This window comes from Somniosus microcephalus, chromosome 7 (assembly GCF_052327205.1).
Source record: "Somniosus microcephalus isolate GS21.2 chromosome 7, FLI_Smic_1.0, whole genome shotgun sequence".
NCBI classification, from domain to species: Eukaryota; Metazoa; Chordata; class Chondrichthyes; order Squaliformes; family Somniosidae; genus Somniosus; species Somniosus microcephalus.
In genome coordinates this window covers 92,524,558-92,547,060 of record NC_140993.1, presented here as the reverse complement: position 1 = coordinate 92,547,060, position 22,503 = coordinate 92,524,558, and the positions used below count along the sequence as shown (strand labels likewise).

Sequence of the window (22,503 nt, the reverse complement as noted above, 5' to 3'; positions counted from 1 at the left end):
ACAACTACTTGGATTATGCTTCTTGTATCAGCTTAGCTAGTTGGTAGCATTCTCACCACTAAGTCAGGTGTTAGTGGGTTCAGGCCCAACAATGGATTTAAATGCTAATCTAGGCTGACACTTTGTTGCAGTAGTGAGGGAGTGCTGCATTGTCAGAAGTGCTGTCTTTTACATGAGACGTTAAAATGAGGTCTGCTCAAATTGATGTAAAAGAGCCCGTGGCATTATTTGAGGTAGACTGGGGACTTCTTCCAGCATCCTGGCCAACATTCCTTTCTCAACCAACATCACCAAAAAAGATTATCCGGTCATTCATTCCTTGCTGTTTGTGGGACCAGGTCCCCTTAACTCCTTCCACGTGAGACACCATTTTACGTGTCCTTCCTCTGATTTTGTACACTGTATTTGCTCAGTGTTACCTCTTCTACAATAGGGAGACAAAGCTCAATGCAATCTGCCTGTTGAGAGCGCATATGAGAAATTCAGGCATGCTCCTAATATTTCATCTTTCTGCTGGGCACTTTTCAACTTCTGGTCTGAATACTGACTTACATAAGAACATAAGAAATAAGAGCAGGAGTAGGCCATACGGCTCCTCGAGCCTGCTCCGCCATTCAATAAGATCATGGCTGATCATCGACCTCAACTCCACTTTCCCGCCCAATCTCCATATCCCTTGATTCCCCTAGAGTCCAAAAATCTATCTATCTCAGGTTTGAATATATTCAAAGACAGCATTCACAGCCCTCTGGGGCAGAGAATTCCAAAGATTCACAACCCTCTTCTTCATCTCAGTCTTAAATGGCGTACCCCTTATCCTCAGACTATGCCCCCTAGTTCTAGACACTCCAGCCAGGGGAAACAACCTCTCAGCAGCTACCCTGTCAATTCCCTTCAGAAGCCTGTATGTTTCAATGAGATCACCTCTCATTCTTCTAAACTCCAGAGTATAGGCTCATTCTACACAATCGCTCATCATAGGACAGCCCTCTCGTCCCAGGAATCAATCTAGTGAACCTTCATTACACCGCCTCCAAGGCAAGTATATCCTTCATTAGATAATGAGACCAAAACTGTGCACAGTACTCCAGGTGTGGTCTCACCAAGGCCCTGTGCAATTGTAGCAAGACTTCCTTACTCTTATACTCCAACCCCCTTGCAATAAAGGCCAACATGCCATTTGCCTTCCTTATTGCTTGCTGTACCTTCAGTAACTTCAGACCTTAGCTATATCCCTCATTTTCTGTACCGCAAGGGGTAATGGTGGGATGGATCTGTGGTGAGAGAAGACAGGTTGACATTTTGGGTATATATCCTTTGTCAGAATACATTTGTCAGGAGAGGAGAGGGGTGGGTATGCAGCCAGGTTATTGGCATGTCTTTTTGAAACTGGTAAGCTGCTGCATTTTTTGTTTTTGCTTCAGACCTCCTACATCTTCCGTTTTTTTATGATCTGTGTAATGTATGTACACTAGTGAAGACAAAGTAGCCACGCAATAGTAAATGTGTCTGTGTTCAGTGTTTCCAGTGTCGTTTCTTTATAATACTGTAAATGGCTTTGCTGAGAGAACAAATTTATATAGGATATACGGCACAGAAACGGGCCATTCGGCCCAACCAGTCCATGCCGGCGTTTATGCTCCACTTGAACCTCCTTCCATCTTTCCTCATCTAACTATCGGCATAACCCTTTATTCCCTTTTCCCTCATGCTTGTCCAGTCTCCCCTTAAATGCATCTATACTATTCGCTTCAACCACATTCTCACCACTCTGGGTAAAGAAGTTTGTTCTGAATTCCCTATTTGATTTCTTGGTGACTATCTTATATTGATGGCCTCCAGTTTTGCTCTTCCTCAGAAGTGGAAACACACTCTCTGTATCCACTCGATCAAAATGGTCGCGATTTTCCTTACCTCGGCGGGTCCGGGGCAGGTGATGTTGGTGGCAGGTCCCGACCCCGCTGCTGGCTCTATCCCGCTCTGGAAAATGATTTTATGTTGATAGGGCTTGTTACGTCTGCCCAGCGCATTTCCCGGTCCAATTAGAGGAAGCGGGTCTGGTGACGTCATTCATGGCGTGTCATCAGCCAGTTTCCTTAAAGGGACCATGGCCAACGTTCTTTTAACATTTGTGCTGTCAGTGCTCTACAACACTGAAGCACTGCACAGAGGTGCAGGGCTGCACCCAGGTTCTCCCATGACTCCCTCCATATGCTTATGGGTGGAGTCAGAGTACACAGGGAGGTCCTCTTCTCTTCTGATGAGCGGAAGACAACTCCCCAGGAGACCAAAACAGCCTGGTTGCACATTGCAGAGGAGGTCACAAGCAGGGATGTTGTCTGGAGGACCTGGGTGCAGTGGTGCAAACCTTTCAATGATCTCATTAGATCACAAAACGTTAGTCCAAAGCCACACTCTTCATCCTGCTGTGCCTCTCATCACATCCCCATCACTCTTCCTTCCCTACCCTACTCCTGCACATCCTTACTCACACCAACTTACCTTGCACCTCCACCCATCCCTCTCTCTCTATCTACATTATCACATCCCCATCTCACTAGCCACCCTTCACTCTCGCCCTAGTGCAATCATACTAACTAAACACACACAAGGGTAGCCACTTGTTGTTTTATTCAATGTTCATGTAAAGTTTCTGTTAATGTGCTATCATGCATTGAAACCTTTATTTTCAACACTTTCTGTTCTTGGACAGATTTGTGTGCACCTTTGGAAGTGGCTTAGTGAGTTGCAGTGAATGGTGAGACATAACGGTACCCCCGTAATGGTGGTGAGTGTCAAAGGAATGGCTTGGACATTGTAGGGATGCTTTATGGTGTTGATGTGAGGTGGTGCCAACCTGGCCCATCATATGGCAGCCAGGGTATACAGCACCAAGTGAAGTAAATCTGGCCATGGTGAGGCCATCCCTGGTCTCCTGGGCAACAATGTGCTGATGCTCTCTGTCCTGTGCAGCATCAGTTGATTGCGGAGAAGTCTGTTGGTGCTGCTGATGTGCCTGGTGCTGCTGGTGTTGGGGCTGACAGTGGTCAGATTCTGAGGACCAAGGTCAGTATAAAGGGCACCCATGTTAATGGAATAGATGGCAGGTGAAGTAGAGATAACAGAAGCATTCTGTCAATGGTGAGAGCGTTCTTCCAATGAGGTGAGATGGAGAGTGGAAAATCTGCAGAATCTGTGCTGGAAATGGACTGAGAAAAAGCTTGTGGCTGAGGAAAATGATGATCTGTCAGGTGGGAGTTTTTACTGTATATTTGAAGCTGTCAATTAATCAGCTGGAGCAATAGCCATTCAACTCCTGCCTGAGGTTGACAGCCGTGGTCCTTGAACAGTGTGGTTCCCGTGGTGTAAGATTTGGATCACAGGTCACACACAGATTACCCAAAGGGTCTTGGGAGTTGTGAGACATTTTATTAAAGAGCTACAGTTTAAGCATAATCAGATACTACATGCGATTGAAATAGATACAGTAGACATACAACCCGTGACAGATGAGAGCGATCTACAACCCTGAAACAGAACGGAACGACCGGACGGATGGACAGGCATTGAAGCAGTACGGTGGTCCCGGATTGGGTGGATTCCTGCAGTCTGCAGCAGCAGCCACTTCCGTGGGTCGTCCCTCGAGCTGTTGGAGGTGTTAGGCCGTCAGCCAGCATTGATTCACCTCAGAGGCTAAACTTGACCAAGGTGTTAGGCCGTAACCAGCATGCATCCACCTCTGAGAAGCCTTCGCCCCAACTGCCTGTTTTCCTCTCTCGGTCGCCCATTTTTATTACCTTTTTTCCAATTACAAGGGAAAGGGTACCTTTAACAGCTGCCCCTCCCATCTTGCCGAGGTCAGCTATTTCCCTATCTCTGTTCTAAATGTCTTGTGTTTCTAAAGACCTCTTGCTTATCCTACTGGCTCCATCCTGTCCTCCTCATCAGTTTAGGTATGTCTGCTGGGAGGCCTGTCCTTGTGATGATCTGAGCCCTCTGTGCTTAGCTGATGTGACCAAAATTCTCTCAAGGTCATCAGCCAGCCCTCATCTGCTGAGTTGGCATAACTACTTTTTGCAGCATCATTTTTCCTTTTATAACTTGCAATTTCTTTAGGTTTGAAGATTTCTTAAAGTGGCCATGAAGTTAAAGTGAAAAGGTAAGTTAAAAAAGGCTGTTAATGATCTGTCAGCTAGATGGTAATGAGTTTAATTGGGTCGCCCGCCACTGCGTGTCAGGTCTGCTCAGTGCTGGCAGACCCGACATTGGGAAAGGTGGGTTGACAGCGGGGTCCTGACCTGCTGTCAAAAAATATCAAATTCCACATCCAACCTGCAACCAATCCTGCCCGCTGACCCCCCGGAAAATTCCGGCCTCTGTGTCTACTCTATCAAAACCTGTTGTAGAGTGTATTAACTGACACTCGATGCGAGGTTTCAGATCGATATTCAAGTGGTCTTTATTACGCCGGCGGGGAGCCAATCTCTCACCAACAGACTTCTCCAACTTGTTACAGTGTATACAGCATTTTTATACTTTCAAATACCTCGTGGCGACCTTGCGACTTGTTACAATCTTATTGGACTTCTGTTCCCGACCCGCTGTCAAAAAAATCAAATTTCGCACCCAACCCGCCACCAATCCCACCCGCTGACCCCCCGGAAAATTCCGACCTCTGTGTCTACTCTATCAAAACCTTAAATAATTTTAAAGACCTCTGTTAGGTCACTCCTTAGCCGCCTTTTTTCAAGAGAAAAGAGACACAGCCTGTTCACCCTATAACCTCGCATTTCTGGTATCATCCTTGTAAATCTTGTATGCACCCTCTCCGGTGCCTCTATATAGGTGGATAAGCTGCCATCTTGAATGGTTACAGTACTAGATAAAGGCTAGGGTTTATCAACTGCCTCATTTCTAAAGCAAGCTATTTTTAAATGTTTTTATACAATTCACAGGCCTATGTAATGGCAAGAGCCATGATCTTGCTCCTTTTACAGAAAAGTCTGATTTGAAAATTTCTCTACATTTTTCAACTTTAAATTATTCATATATAACAGATCATTTTAATAATCAAGTTGTTGTCAAGCTCCTTTACATTCATGACCTCCTAGTAATGTTGGACATTAAGGATTACAGTGTTCGGTTTTTGCAGCAATAGCACTTTACAGGTTTATCTAATAAGTGACATATTATTGATCTGATATTAGCTATAATATGAGTGCTCCAGTTTCTCATGTAAAAATCAGCTAGTTCCATTTATGCTGTTCATTTTTGAAAGTTTGATTTTTCATTTGTGGGCATTACTTTATAGGTAGGTAGAAAATAAGGAATAAAATAATGAAAAGACAAAGAAATATAACTGAAGTAAGATTGAAAGGAAAAAAGTTTATGAGAAGTGAAACCTAACTGGACTGTAATATTTAAAAAATAACTGGTCCAATTCTGATTTTGGCCGTGAATTTAATAGCGTTGAGGGAGCGGATTTGGAGGCGGGTCCACTGTCAAAATAGCAAAGATTGACAGCAGGTAGGAAACCCACTGTCACTCTGTCTCCACGCGAGTCTCCTAGGTGTCGGGTCTGTCAGCGGAGAACTGACCCGACACCAAGCGGCGGGGGATACAATTCAGCTACTTTAAATGGCTTGTTAAGAGCCAATTTAAGAGTATTTTGAGGCTTCTAATTTTACCTTCTCCCCCACGGGTTACCCGCTGTTCGGGGAACATGCCAGCTCAACCTGGCGTGTTTTGAGTCTGCTCTGATGTTTGTGCAAAGCTGACAGCTGCAGAAGTGGTGTAAAGGATGCCATGTTGCAGATGGTGAGTATCAGAGCGCAGAAAATGTTGGTTACTGCATTTTTAATACATATAGACATTTCTTTAGCCTACAAGTTTTTAGATCCAACCGTATGTCCAGTGCCACCTCATTGGGAGAACCTCTCTCACCATTGACAGATCACTTCTGTCATCTCACCTGCAGCTGCCAATGAAACAATCAGAAATAACAACAGAAAATGCTGGAAATACTCAGCAGGCCAGGCAGCATATGGAGGGAGTCATTGGAGAGCCTCGGTGCAAGTGTTCACCTTTGTTCAGTGCTCGTCAGTGTTTGCAGCACCTCAATGCTGTCAAACACTGACAGAACAACTGTCAAACTCCATGTGGATGTGGTCCCTTTAAGGAAACCGGCTGATGGCGCATCATCAAATGACATCATCAGACCCGCTTCCTGTTAATTGACCGGTAAGATCACTTAACAAGGCCAATCAAGGGAAAATCACATCTACAGAGCGGATGCAGCTAGCTGGGAGCGGGACCGGAACCCGGAAACCCGCTCTCCCGCCTCCTCCATTAAATTTACGGCCTTTGAGTGGTTATATTCCCACCATTCGGCCATGTACCCATCCTACACCTCCACCTCAGGCATTATCAGGTACTCTTTCTAAATCTACTCCTGGAGGAGGTCACTGGTCCTCTCAAATACAAACACAATAATATAAAAATTACAAAACTCTTGTGTAATAACTCTTAGCAGCTTCCCTGGGCCATGAAGATGATTTTATTTTAAGTCTAGAACATACCTAACGGCACTGCTGTGGGAAGTAACCCGATAGTCCGTTCCAGAAAGTGCGCTCTTCCTTGCAGATGTCATGATGCTGGATTGTGTGCTGGAAGGTAATCATAGGCCTGATAATTCAGCACACACTCCTGTTTTGCTTGGGAAACACTGCATATATTGTTTGCTTTATTTTAATTTAGAGTAGATTTGAAAGATGTAGCATTATCAGCAGTGTAAAATGATTAAAGCAAAAGCATTTCTTCCACAGGAAAGAAATAGAATCCAGAGTTACTTTGAGCGGACCAGAATTTCAAGCTGCTTTGTCCAGAGAGGTAGCAAAAGAAGAAGAGAGACATGCTCAGCACTTGAAAGGATATCAAGAAAAAAATGATCTATTAAACCAGCAGTATATTATTTTGGAGGATGAATTTCGGATGGCTCTTACCATTGAAGCAAATCGATTTAAAGAGGTAATTAAAGATCATAATTATATTTTTAGGGAAAAGAAAGTCTACAGCCTATAAGAATCAAATAAATTCAGATTTAATGTTTACGATTGAAACACTTAAAGGTGGTCAAAATGTATAAATAATTTTGAGTCAATTTCAAGCAATTAAGTCATATATAAAAGTAAAGATTTTTGGTTATGACTTATTAGTTGGATCAGTAAATACAACTTGTCTGCTTCATTATAACACTTATGAAATGTACATAATTTTTAAACTATAGCTGAAATAAATAAAGAATTGACAACAGACCCACCAGCAACACACAGAGCAGAGAGACTAATGGGTTCAAATACACAAATCTTTAAAAGCGTGAGGACAAGTTGATCAATAAAATACATACAAGAATCCTAGATTTTACTAATGGGGCATTCAGTACAAAAGCAAAGAGCTAATACTAAACCTATATAAATCATTGGTTAGGCTGCAGTTAGAATATAGTGCCCAGTTTTGAATATCCTACTGTAAGCGGGTCAAGGACATGGAAAGGGGACAGAAGAGACACGCTAAAATGATACCGGGGATAAGTCACTTTAATTATGAGGAGAGACTGGAGAAACTGAAGCATTTTTCCATAGAAGGTTAATAGGAGGTGTTCAAAGTTGAGGTTTTTTGATGAGTTAAATTAAGAAAAACTATTTCCGCTGGTTGGGTAGTTAGTAATTAGAGGGCAGAAGTTTAAGATCAGCACCAAAAGAACAAAGGGAAACTTTCGGATTTTTTTATGCAGTTATCAGAAATGGAGGTAGAAGCAAAGTTCCTAATAATCTTTAAAAAGGAAGTGGATAAATATTTGAAACAGAAAAAAATTAAGAGGTTAAGGTAAAAGGGAAGGGATATGGGACTAAGTAGATAACTCCAGGGCCAATTAAAGTTTGGGGTGAGAAAGAAACTGCCAAATGCATTGAAATAAATTCTATGTACCCATGCCTGTGACTGAGTTATTGAGCCTGACAGTGCAAGCGAGAAGAGTTAAAAAGAACTGAGAACCGTGAACCGTAACCTTGATGAGCAAACAAAAAGGAAAAATAATTGTAGTAGCTTTGGTGTTAGCAAATTATTTGTGGCAATATAACAATGTTATCACTTACAAAACCAATTAAGGAAAACAGCCCCTCTACTTTTGGAAAGTAAATAATATCCTGAGTATTTAAACAAAATAAATTCAGCACCTGTAACAAAGGTACGCGAACAGGCCTTTCTGTCCTAACCTATAAGGTGATTTTTTTTTTAATATTACAAGATCATTATGGATGAGGAAGGCCTTAAGGTCCATTCTAGTTTATCCTTCCAGTAAGTACCTGCAGTCTCCCTATTGCAGCATCCAATTGTTTCTTAAATTATTCCAGGGTTTTTGCTTCAACACTTCTACTGAAAGTCCATACCATGTGTTCATCACTCTGTGTGAAGAACTGAATAACTTTCTGATTTTAATCCTAATTTTTCCTTTTACTAATTTGAACCTGTGTCCTATTGCCCAACTCTCTCAATTTAGTTTGGAATAGTTTTCTGGATATAGCTTTTCCACACCATTTGCCATTTTTTTTGCTCAAGATTAAGTTGTCAGTGCTGTGAAATGGAATGTTATTTTCCTTTTGAATTAGGATCAAATATTCCTAATTCAGGTGTAGATGGGCATAATTCCCTCTGCTAGTGTGGAGTTTGGATTTATTGCAGATTGTCACTGAAAAGCCTTGCTGTCCCAAAACTTTGTGGTGATATGTAAGGCAGATCAGTTTTAATCTTGGGAGTGTATATTACAAGTAACTGTTATAAAATATTTAATATGCAAAAGTATACCCAAATTTATCAACTTAATGTCAGACAGCGGGAGTTTAATTCTCAGTATTCAGGCTACATTTTATTCTTGGGTCCTAAACATGACATAAAGGTAGAATATAGTGGTGTACAATGCAAAATAGCCAGCCTTTAAGGAGGAAATTCTGCATTGATTTCAATGGTAAATAATTTTGGACAAGAAAAGTAGTAGCAATAGAGAGGTGACTACTCTGTAGAGATAGCTGTAAGTACAATTAACACTACCTTAAACAACAACAGAAAATGCTGAAAGTACCCTGCAGGCCAGGCAGCATCCGTGTTGTTATTTTAGATTTCCAGCATCCGCAGTACAGTATTTTGCTATTGTATTAACACTACCTTGTTCTGTTTAATGTGTAGTCTGTAATCATATATTTCTTTAAAAAAAAATACAGGTAAAGAGTGGCTTTGATCATATGACAGCAGAACTAGCAAACTACAAACAGGCCCTTGCTCAGTCACAGCAGAAGGAGAAACGATCAGGGACTTTGGTTCAGGAGCTGACAACCATGGTGAAAGAGCAGAAAGCTAAGATAGCAGAACTGGCAAAATCCAAACAGGAAACAATTTCAGAGCTTAAGGTAAACTTGACTATGTACTAGCTGAGTTAGCGATTAGACAATGAATATATTGATATTTGAACAGTTGTCGTTTTAATAGTATCTTATGTATCCTCTACTGTTGTTTGACTGATGTCTGTTCTATTTATCGTTGGATACTGGGAGGAATTTTAACCCCAAAAAACGGATGAGTTGGGGTCAGGTGGGAGGTTACAGTGTTTTTAAAAAAAAAACTGAATCCCAACTCTAACTTGCCCATTTTCGGTTTTAAAAGAGGCAGGATGGGGGGGGGGGGGGGGGTGCGGGGAGCCAACCCGCTCGCAGGAGGCGGGTCACTCATTTAAATATTATAATGAGGCTGGCGTGCCTCAGATCTAACCACCATTTCAAATTTAACTGTGGCTCGTCGGGTTTCTCAGGCCTCTGGGGAACTGTCAGCTAAGTAAGGCAAGGACTGCTGGATCCAGGAGGTAAGTGACTTTACACTTACCTCCTGGATCCACTGTCCCTGCCTCACCCACCCACCCCTGCGATTGGACACCCTGCTTGAGGCCTCCGATTTACTGCGATGGAACTGAATATCAGGCGCAGCGTATAATGGGCATCCGACCCGATACCGCCCGTTTTGCGCCACCACCCAAGATTAATTTCTAGGACCATGTCTCTAATCATAAGCTCAAGAAGCTACAATGTGAACTTAGTCAATGACTTATAGAACAGCCTGCCACCTGGTACACTAATTGCTGATTCAGTATTTACTGCACAGGTGACAGTCTGTTCATAAGTCAACATCCATATTATAAATTGCCTTCATCAAATTGACTCCGTTCCCAATACATCAAAAAATGAGTTTTGAGTAGGGAAAAAAGATGAAAAAATATATAATAAAGATATCAATGAAAGCATAAGGAACAGTAGTAAATCCATTAATTTCAACCAAATGCAGGGTTATGAAAGGCAGGTCATCTGTAACAATTTGGACCATTGGGATGGTTTGATATTTTCCAGAATTTGTGGCTTTTATATACCTTGATTTTTAGAAGGTGATTTACTTCACAAGAGACAAGTTCAAGCTTTTTCTTTGCAATTCTACATGTTATGTTCTTAATCATAAATTCAACTTGGGTCAATGTAGCAGTAGGGAAATTACAGTTTTATAGGGAAGAGTCCTGCAGTAGCTTTTTAATCTAATGCAGACTGCTCATTTATACTGCTAAATGTAGATTTGTCTTACTTTTCTAATCTGTTACGTTATTCTGTTGGTAATGCTACCTTTAGCATTATGTCCTGTGCTAATTTGAAGGTTATGATTATACTGGTTGTCCTTAGTGTGATAGTGATATAATGGAAGTCTGTTCTGTGTGTCTCTGCCGATGTACCAATGTGACATATGTCTTAAGTAAACCATTGTTTGGCTTATCCAATTTGGAAGCACAAAGTTTAAACAACCTAATTTGTTTTAGTTTTTAATTAAACTTTCTATTAGATACTAGTGGCTCCCCTGTGGCATTGTTCACAGTGAATCAGAAGATTTGCTCTCTTACCTGCCTGTTGTCTTCATGTTGCTGTTTTTCATATGCTTCTCTTTGTGTTCTGTTCCTGCCCCTCTCCCTTCTGTCAGAGGGGGTGTGTTTGGTGGCAAGACAGAGTAAGGAGTCCCCAAAAGCCGAAGGCCATATTTTTCTATAGTGGCTGCAGGATGCCAGTCAAGGAAGGGATCTGGCCAGAGCCCAGGCCGACAGATCAGTGGCTTTCGGGCTTCTGATGGGTGGGGTAAAATATGAAAACCCTGTTTTACTTAAACAACAAATATAGCTGGTTAATAATATATGGCTTTCTAAAACAGAAAAGCCCTGCAAGGAGTCCACTGGCCGCTGAACACCACCCGCCACCCAGAACTCTAAACGGCACCAGCCGCTGAAGCCCTCTCCCTGCCAGAAACCCAAAACACCACTGGCCTCTGTGGATGCAGCCCTCTAAGGATACCAGCTTCTCCATGCTTCTGTTAACCCCACCCTCAAAGGAGTTCAGACTGCACTGCATTCTCCCAGCAGATCTAGAGCTTCCACTGGCCACTGCCCCCTCCCCTTCTCTCACTGTCAAGGCACGAGGTCCCTGGATAGTGGGATCAGACTCAAGCTGGTTGGGTGACAGACATCCTGTCTAATAGGAAAGGGTCACCGGGGGATAGGTTGAAGTCAGGTGATTGTATGCCACAGCTTCCCATAATAGCATGGGGAACCTCACAATGAACCCCACCCCTACAGTGCAAATGTCAGTGTCAGACAGAACTAGCGTAACGTTTCTTTAATTAGTTTAAAAATATTATGTGACTGGCCTAGCAAGTTGTATCAAATCACTACAAATGTTCAAGAAGAATGCCCGCCATCACTTTCTTACGGTAAGTAGGGATGGGCAATAAATAAGTTACGCCCATAGCCTGAGAATAAATTTAAAAAACGAATTGAGTACTTTGCCTCAGTTTTCACAAAAGAGCATAGTAGTGGTAGTTGGGATGAAAGGGTACAAGAGGAGGAGGCGAGGTTATTAGGTAGGATAACTAGATACTGAAAAAATTATGGAACTGAAAGTGGAAAGGGCACCAGGTCAACAGTGGTTTGCATCCTGGAATTCTCAGGCCAATCAGAATAGTCAGTTGTGCCAGAAGATTAGATGGATGCCAATATAATACCTCCTTTCAAAAAGAAAGAAAGGAATAAACCAAATCATCCTAATATCAGTAGTAGGTAAGCTTCTAGAGGCCATAATATAGGACAAGACATAAAGAAAGACTTGCATTTATATAGTGCCTTTCACGACCACAGGACGTCTCAAAGAGCTTTACAGTCAGTGAAGTACTTTTGAAGTGGAGTCACTGTTGTAATGTGGGACAAGCGGCAGCCAATTTGCACACAACAAGCTCCCACAAACAGCAATGTGATAATGACCAGATAATCTGTTTTTGCTATGTTGCTTGAGAGATAAATATTGGCCAGGACACCGGGGATAACTCCCCTACTCTTCTTCGAAATAGTGCCATGGGATCATTTACATCCACCCGAGAACAGACGGGGCCTCAGTTTAACGTCTCACCCAAAAGACGGCACCTCCGACAGTGCATCACTCCCTCAGCACTGCTTTCTATAAGGGAAGTTGTGTCTGACAAATTTAATAGTGTTCTTTGAGGAAATAATGGAGTATATATTGATAAAGGAAATGCTGTGGATGTTGTGTACATGGATTTTCTAAAGGCTTTTAAAAAGGTATTGCATATGAGGCTTGTCACAGCATGGATAGGTAGCTGGTTAAAGGACAGAAAATGGAGTAATGGATCATGGATTTTTTTCTGGACAGTAGTGATGTAAAAACAGTGGGGTCGCCCAGATGTCAGTGTTGTGATCATTACTCTTAAAATATGTAATGATCTGAACTTGGTTATAGGGGACATAATATCAACATTTACAGACTGTACAAAATTAGGAAGCATGGATAATTGTGACGAGGATTGTAAGCAATTGTACTTCATGTTAAGTACAATGTATCATAGGAAATGGAGAGGTATTGTAACTAAAAATATTTTCCATGTAGTGCATGCAAATTTTGCTTGCAATAAAATTTGCTCTTTTAATTCTGGAAAACACATTTAAACATAATGGCCCAGAATTTGCGGTTCTGATGACGATGGCAAACTGGCAGCATTCGCCGTAATTTTGCCTTTGAAACTGACAGCAGCTTCAGGATTTAGCGTATGCGCAGGCTAACGTGGAAATCCTGAAGTTGCGGTCTGTCATTCACTGCTCTTCCACAGGCTGCGCTGTGCTCCCCCCGTCCACAGACACACAGAGCCGGCAATCAGTGTAATCTCATAAATCATGGAACCCGACGAAAACTTCAGCTCTTCCACGGTAAATATGTTGTTAAATATCCCATTAAAAGTTAGACCCTTTTGATTAGGTGTAACTGGGGTTTTAACAGCGTATTGACTGCTAAGCTAAGGTTATGGCCCTGAAAAACTAATTTTAATTTTGTGGCATGTCAAATTTATCCATTTGAAACAAAAGTAACTTTTTTTTTAATGTTTGTTCATCTTTATTTCAGGTTTGCTTTTTCCCCATGTGAGAGCCCCAATCTTTGTTTTGCTCTCTCTAACATTTCTGAAAAGTTGGAATCAAAGGAGCTTACTCACTTCCTGGTTCTCTGCCTGTGAGAATTCTGTGTTTTGATTGGCTGCTTAGACAGCTTGTTGACGTCACAGCAGCTCTTTGCTCGCAATTCCCATTAAGTTCTGTTAATTTCAATTCCACGTCGGAAAACCCAAACTTCTCGACACAGAGATCACAAGATCTTTGTACGAAGCTTACTTCGGGGTCAGTGGTGAATGCCGCAAAATGCAAATTCTAAACTTACATATACATTTGTTGGAGCTTGTCTATTGATGTTTAATTAGAATAATCGGTTTTGAAATTGCTTTTGAACTGCACTTTTTTGACTATTAGAATCTAGATATATTTTTACAATCAATGAGACATCCTGTAACATAATATATTTAGACTTGATTCTTTCATGTATGAATGTTGTTAATACAACATCATGTCCTTTCATAAAGCAAGAGTTTGAGTTTTCATCACACTAATAGTTTATTTCTGGAAGATGTAAAGCTACTGTCGTGCCACTCCTGTTACTGTACCATGGACATAAAGCAGTGCTAAAATGTATTCAATTTATAAAAGTAGTTGCATCTAAATTAGTTTTAATTTCATATCATGGGGTAAATTTGACCAGGAAAATCACAAGAGGTGTCTGTCCCATTTAAAAGGCCTTAGAGTCTTCATTTTTACCAGTGGTGTGAGTGTGGAGTCATGTTTACACTTCGGTTGTATGGCTGTAAAATTCGATAAAAGCATTGCCCCATGCACATATATGCGCTTTGAGCTCAGCTCCCTGACTTCTAACTGCTGGTGAGATTTTAATGGCTCTAAACAGCTGATGGAGTGGACAGCTTTTTCATTATTCAAATTTAGCAACAGAATAGCAAGTAGGATTTTTATTTTGCTTTTAAAAAATTGCCTTTTTGGCCTTGTATTGTAACTGATGTCCATCAATGTTACTGAGAGACGGCCCCTTCCCAGTAGTCTCACGGTCAGCACATATGCTGCAAATTTGTCTGATGTCTACTGAAATTTGACATTGACTCGCAAATAGACATGACATCAGCTCAACTGCATAAATCAGCATTAAGTTTCTGGTGATGTTTTTCATTCTGGACCATACTATTGACAACAGAGTAGCATTTTCTTTTATTCCTATCGAAGGGTACGGCCGCCTAGTGATTATGATACTGGAATAGCAACCCAGAGGCTGTGAGTTCAAACCCTAACATGGCAAGTTGTGACATGGAAATCAAAAAATCTGGTCATTTATGGGCTAGTATCAGAAAATGACCATGAAAGCTGCTGTTTTGTGGTTAAAAACCCAACTTGTTCCCGAATGTCTTTAGGGGAAGGGAACCCGCCACCCTTACGCAGTCTGGCCTACATGTGAATCCAGTCCCACGCTACGTGGTTGACTCTTAAATGTCCTCAGGGCAACGAGGGACAAGTAATTGCCCAAATCTGAAGGACAGAAAGAAATACTGTTCTTTCCTACAATTACAGTTTGAATAAGAACAGAATTGTAAAGAGCAGCTTAACTTCCGGAACTCTTTCTTGGTTACAGGCGGCTATTTTGCCCCTCATATTTTCTTGATTAGACTTCTGTGAAATCTGTGTAAGACTGAAATGAAAATGACTATGGAAATGGCAATGGCACAGTCATATGAGATAGACTTCTCATGGGTACCGAGTGCCACTTAGAGATGAAGCCTCACTGCTACAATTTATTTCCAGTTCAATCTTTTAAATTCTTTATGGTCGCAACTTTATCCATCAAGATAGTGGAAATTCACAGTATAAAGTGATGCTATCTAGAGTATTTTATGTGTTGTATTATTTTGCTGAATAATAGAATAAATTTGGTGCAAACATAATAGTGTGGAGTACCTTTGTTTTGGCTGCTCTGCCTCCATTGGGATCCACAATACCTGATGTGTATTAAACTTTTGTGACTATTTACTGATGTAAGTCGGACACCCTACCAGCCAGGATACTCACTAGAGGTAGGTTCAATAGCAGTGTGACCAAATTAAATGGGTCGAAACACTCGGTGCTCTGGTTCCCTGCAAACTAGGAGAGTCATTGCACTTGAGCAAACATATATCCAGAATGCATGATTCAGCTTGTATATGACTGCACTGCGTTTAGGAGGAAATTAGAAAAATGTAATGGGATTATTTACATTTTAAAGTATTCCCAAATTGCGCATTTAGGCTGTGATTTTGTAAATGGATGAGGCTTGGGAGCGGGTCAGCTGGATTCCGGGTTCCAGTCCCGTCCCCAACTGCATCCGGCTCACAGATGTAATTTTCCCTTGATTGACCTTGTTAAGCCCACCAATTAGGAGGAAGCCGGTCAGATGATGTCATTTGATGACGCGTCATCTGCCGGTTTTCTTATAGGGACCACGCATAATTTTTTTTTGACCGCTCATTTCTCAGTGTTTGACAGCATTGAGGTGCTGCAAACACTGTCAATCACTGTACAAAGGTGAGCTCTTGCACACAGGCTCTCCAATGACTCCCTCCATAGGCTAGAACAGATGGCAGCTGCAGGTGAGTTTACAGAAGCGATCTGTCACTGGTGAGCGAGGTTCTCCCAATGAGGTGGGACTAGACAGCCAATTCAAAACTGGCTACTTACAGAAAAGTGTAAATGCATTAAAAATGATTTTCCCAACATTTTCTTACCTCTGAAACTCACCAGTGCACCATTGGATCCTTCACACCACTTCTGCAGCTGTCATCAATGCAGAAACATTACACCAGACTCACAACACGCCACACTTACCTGGTGTGGTGTCTGGACGTCGGGAACCTCGAGGCAGAAGCAGCAAAATTGAAAAAGAGCCTGTTAACAACCATCAAGTACCCATTAACAGGCCGGTAAGTGGCTTTAATCCTCTTCCCGCCGCTAGGTGTCGGGTCCATGCACAAATCAGGGACCCGACACTTGGGAAGACTGATTGGAGGCGGGTTGACAGCAGGTTTCCTACCCGCTGTCAATCTTTGCGATTTTGACAGCGGTCCTGCCTCCAAACCCACACTCTGAGCGCCGGCAAAATTCCGGCCAGAGTCTTTACAGGGGGACAATCTTTTTAAAGATTAACATTTTTTCTGATAAATTTACTTTTATGCATTTAGACTAAATATTCCTTTAAAGGAGTTACTTGACAGGCCTAAACTAAATTTTTGAAATAAACAAACCCAATCTTTACTTGAGTCTCAATATTAATTTTAATTACCTTCGGTTGATTTTTTGTGTGTGCGCCTGTGTATGCCTCCCAGGCCTCTTTGTAACTTTATTCTTTTCATCTTTTTTTCTTCTTAAAAGATTATTTTGCTAATTTTACCATCAATTTTCTCTCCTCTCCACCTCCTGAAGACATTAATGCCATGCACCATTAACCATGATGTGAGTAGCTCGCCTATTCCTAGGCCCAATCATTGATGCTCATTTTTTGTCATTTCTACTAGGGATAGGCAAATGCCCACTGCCAGGTGCAACAGGAAGCTGCTCCCTCGACTATACTTGCATTAATAGCTGTTCCCAGGAAATGTATGACCCACAATGCAATTTTATCTTCCTTCTGTACAGCATATAGTGTCAGCTGTGGCTCAGTTGGTAGCACACTCGTCTCTGAGTCAGAAGGTTGTGGGTTCAAGTCCCACTCCAGGGACTTGAGCACATAAAGCTAGGCTGACACTCCAGTACAGTGCTGGGGGAGTGCTGTACTGTCAGAAGTGCCGTCTTTCGGATGAGACGTTAAACCGAGGCCCTGTCTGCTCTTTTGGGTGGATCTAAAAGATCCCATGGCACTATTTCGAAGAAGAACAGGGGCATTATCCCCGTTGTCCTGGCCAATATTTATCCCTCAACCAACATAACAAAAAACAGATTATCTGGTCATTATCACATTGTGGGAGTTTGCTGTGCTCAAATTGGCTGCCGTGTTTCCCACATTACAACAGTGAGTACACGCCAAAAGTACTTCATTGGCTGTAAAGCGCTTTGAGACGTCCGCTGGTCGTGAAAGGCGCTATTTAAATGCAAGTCTTTCTTTTCTTTCATAGTGAGATCAGGAACTCACAATCAAGCAATGTAGAGGCAAACCCACATTCTTCACTCCTTGTACATCAAACTAACATTCCAACACACACTCCCAAATTGTAGATCATTTAATAATTATATTCTTCTGCCTATTCTCCAAATTACTGAGGTGCTATTTGTCCCTCCCTCATCCCAGACTCCTCTCTCCACAATACCTTAACCTCCAACTCTCCATGAGTAACACCACAGGAGATTTGCTTGTGCATGTAATAAGTATACAAATGCAGCGTTTTGAAAAAGTACGGTGCAGGTAAATCACCTTCAGAAAGAAAGAATGATTGTCCTTGTCCAAGGTATGACAGATGGCAAAATATGACAAACTCTAATACAATTAGGTACAATATAATATAGGATGAAAACAGGATGAAAAGAAAGTTTAGTGTATGAAATTGCATCTGCCATCAGTAAAAGATCAGAACTAAACTGTTCCCTTGAGATGATTAATGAAGAATCATTATCAGTCAATTGATGAGCAATAAAACAATTTAGCCAGACAGCCTTGCAATACAAGCTACAAACACACACAGGGTCACATTACTGCCACTATTCGTAATTCATCTTGCATCTCCTGTGTGTACACTGAACACCTGTTCGTAGATTTCTACGTGATACAGAATCTTCAAACAGAAACCAGATTTTTAATTGTCATTCGCAAAGTCTCATTATAACATTTAATTGCACCAGCAATTATGCCACTGCAAGTATATGACTTGCACAACAGGTACAGTAGTAATACCAAAGAAAGAAGCTGGAGCTCACCGTAAAAATCTATTGCTGATCAGGCCTCAAGTTAACTACATTGTATTGCTAGGGCATAATTTAAAGACATTTGAAAATCTTAATAACATAGTATTCTCATTTCAACCTCTAGATCACTAGAAGGCAAACACAGAACTTACTTTCATTGCTTTGGTTCAACTAGCCTGTATGGTTTGGGATTTCTCCCAACAGTTTGATCTGGTGTTCAAAGCAAAAAGGCAGATTCCATAAGCAGATGTAGAAGTGCCTTACTTCTTAGCTCTGGGTAATGACTCAATACACACTTGGATTCGTGAGATGGACAGGCCTTTTATTTAACTTGCAAGGGGAATCAGTACCTCCACTCAAGGGGTGAGGCTACTATTCCAATGATACAGCGTAAGCGTTCCATATTTATACAGTGTAACAAACAAGTTTGATTGACATTCCTTTGTTCCTCTATCAGGATACATTTTAGATTAATCATCAGGTAGAAATAACATATTGACAGAAGGATCCTGGACACATAAGTCAACCGTTAATCTATAACAGGGCATGAATCGTGTAACCGGAGGTCCTCTTTAATATATATTGGGAGGCTAGCTTTGCTTACGGTCACAAGTTATCAGGTCATTGGTACATCAAAGGAACTCATTATTTCACTTCTACATTCTCATTAGGTGGGCAGACATCTGTTCTTGGCTGTAGTTCGAGTACGTGCAATAGCTCTAGTTACACATCGACACTTGCCCAGTGTCAAGTCTGAAAACTTTTACCCAGCAAGCACTTAAAATTAACCCCTTATATCATGTAGATTTCCTCACAGACCGAGTCTCCAATGCACCAAAACTTGCCCTCTTATACCTGCCACATCTGAGATTAGCAATTATCCTTTTTTGTAATTTTTTTTGGTAAGTGATTAAGGAACCTCTAGTTTTTGGGAGAGGGAGCTCAAGAATACAAATAATTCTAACCTTTTAATCACATGAAAGAATGTCATCAATTTTCTGTGGTTCATGTCGTGATGTATAATAACTGTTCAGCCCCCGCTCTTCGTGAGCCTTAATTCTGATCCTTGTAATTAATTTTCATTACACTGTGCAATGCATTATTATAATTCACAATTGTAAAACAAGTGCATTTGATAATGAATCCAATATTAAGTCAATTATAAATTTGACAGACCATTCATTATATTTTGTTGAAGTAACAATGGATACAGTGGAATCCTGCTATATTCAATCAGTTGGAACAGACAAAAATGGTCAAGATAAGCAGCAAATTGGTAACAATTTGCATATATGAGGCATTGTCGGGAACAGTTAAGCCTAGTGTGCATGTCCTAATATGATCCAGACAAATTTGCACTGCTCAACTCTTGTAAGTGGTAAGATTTGATTCAGCATTTCAATTTCAGCACACTTTCTTTGATTTAATTTCTATACACAGATATTGCAGACTGTCAAAATAAGATTGCATACGATCATTTTTATGATTATTTGGAAAAAATCATCATTGCTTTGGGGCATTTTGGTTCTCTGATCAGCATTTTAGCACTTCACTGCCAATTAGTATATCAGTCGGTTAATGACATAGGGGGACGAATTTCCATGGAGGTGGTCCCACTTGTCTGCTGTAATTTCAGTGGAAGAGCTGTGGAAAAATGGTGTTAACACCATTGACACCATGTTTTCGCGGTTCTGCCGCCAAAGTTACAGTGGGCTAGTGGGAGAACCTCTGCAAAAATTATCCTGGTAAAGATTATTGTTAGCATTTTGATTTTTGAAATTCTGCTCAATTTTAATATAGAGCCGGTTCCGGGCATTGGAACACGTAGCTGAAGAAGATAAGAAAAAAACTGTTCAGATTGAACTAATTAAGCAGGAGAAATCTAGACTGATTTCACAGCTAACTGCACAGGAGTCTGTGATTGATGGCATTCGAGCTGAAAAGCGGATATGGGGACAAGAGTTAGCCCAACAAGGTAAGACTGTGTGTTATTTAACTGTATCGGCTGAAAAATTATACATTTGAATGCCTACTTTCAAGAAAGTGGTAGCACCAAGTACTTTTCCAGTAATTCAAATAACAAAGGTTTTATATGTCTGAGTCATGAAAGTTGGAGAAAAAATTGAATGAGTAGGTTAAAAACAACTAAGAATTATCTTAAAAGCTGTAAAGAAACAAAAATCTAGTGACAAGTGGGTTTTTAAATTATCAAAAAATTCACAGAAATCTTAACAGTCTGATTGTGTTATGGGACTGATTGGCTGTCAATCATCATTAGTACCTCAGAGTACTGTTGAATTGCCTTATTCATCTAGCGGATTACCAAATCTGCATTTCTGAACTTCTGTTTCCAGATGTGGCATCTTGCAGGCAACTCAGCCCCAAAGAGAACTCCTTTACCTTCCCATTCTTCCCCAAGGAGGAGAGTCACTTGTTGGTCAACTAGTTATTTAGCCAGTCATCAGTATAGAGGGTCTTGAAAACATTGAAAGAAAATTGTCCAGTGAGTCAATGCCACTAGATACTCGGTTGAGACTGTCCAAATCCATTTCATGTTGGACCTTTAGAGCTGGCAGAGTACAGATCCCATCAATCTGTAATAACAGAAAATGCTGGGAACACTCAGCAAGCCAGGCAGCATCCGTGGAGAGAGAGGACGCTGCCTGGCCTGCTGAGTGTTTCCAGCATTTTCTGTTATTTCAGATTTCCAGCATCCGCAGTATTTTGCTATCCCATCAATCTGTGTTGGATTTAAACCCAGAGTTGAAATAACAATATTCTAACCCAATCTCCCCCAGTCTCCCAAAAGCAGATAATGAAACTTAAACTTTAATTGTAGAACACAAGTACAAAATTAATAAGCCTAAAGCAAAACTAGATTAGATTAAATATATTTGCCCCACAGAGTAGTATATTTGTATATTAACTCCCATCAAGAGAACTTGTTATATTGATTAATTTCTGTGTTGTTTTTTTAAAGAGCTCAATATCTCCATAAGATGTGATTGAAAGTTATGAGTAAATTTAGACCTGGATAATCAAATGTTGCATGGAACATGATTGCTCCTGTGCTGCTGGGAAAATGGAAATGTCATTCCTGGAATTTGCTCCAGTCAGGGATATTCACGTCCCTCCAAAGATTAAATTGAGTAGAGTACATAGCAGTCCAAGTTTCATTTGGTCTGGCAGAAGGAAAAAGGCCAAATGGGCTTTGCTAATTCCATACTTTAAGTTCTTATAGCTAAAAAAAAGAGCTTGCTATCCTTGTAGGTCCAAAATAGAGAGATTTAATTCCAAATAATTAATTGCTATCACTACATTCTGTTTGCTACGTACCAGTTATTATTGTTAAGGTTTGTTGTATAATATGATAACCATTAAAGGAGGCTTATGATAAATGTTAGGTTCACAATTCAGTAGAGAACCCAGCTGAATATGAAAAGTACAGAGCAGAACTGAAAAAGGAAATGAGGGGCAAATAGAGTGTATGAGAATACATTAGTGGGTAACATAAAAGGAAACCCAAAAGTCTTTTATAAACATATAATAGTATTAGCAAGGCTGGGGCTGATTAGGGACCAAAAATGAGATATTCTTGTGGAGGCAGAGGGCATGACTGAGGTACTAAATAAGTACTTTGCATCTGTCTTCACTGAAGAAAAGAATGCTGTCAATGTCAACAACAACTTGTATTTATATAGCGCCTTTAACATAGAAACATAGAAGATAGGAGCAGGAGTAGGCCATTCAGCCCTTCGAGCCTGCTCCGCCATTCAATGAGATCATGGCTGATCATCCAAATTCAGTACCCTGTCCCTGCCTTCTCCCCATATCCCTTGATCCCTTTAGCCTCAAGAAATATATCCAATTCTTTCTTGAATATATTTAATGAACTGGCCTCCACCGCCCTCTGTGGCAGATAATTCCCCAGGTTCACTGCTCTCTGGGTGAAGAAATTCCTCCTCATTTCAGTCCTAAATGGCTTACTCCTTATCCTTAGACTATGACCCCTGGTTCTGGACTCCCCGGCCATCAGAAACATCCTTCCTGCATCT

General features: G+C 41.0%; 1 protein-coding gene across 1 annotated transcript in view; it reads left to right on the top strand.

Annotated features, from left to right (window-relative positions):
- The window catches only part of lrrcc1 (leucine rich repeat and coiled-coil centrosomal protein 1), a 237,238-nt gene that overhangs the window by 160,589 nt on the left and 54,146 nt on the right, over positions 1-22,503 (top strand). Inside the window, exons 13-15 of the mRNA XM_085993949.1 lie at positions 6,825-7,026; positions 9,276-9,461; positions 20,249-20,423. Coding sequence (XP_085850075.1) covers positions 6,825-7,026; positions 9,276-9,461; positions 20,249-20,423 — 563 coding nt within the window. The remainder of the gene's footprint in view (positions 1-6,824; positions 7,027-9,275; positions 9,462-20,248; positions 20,424-22,503) is intronic.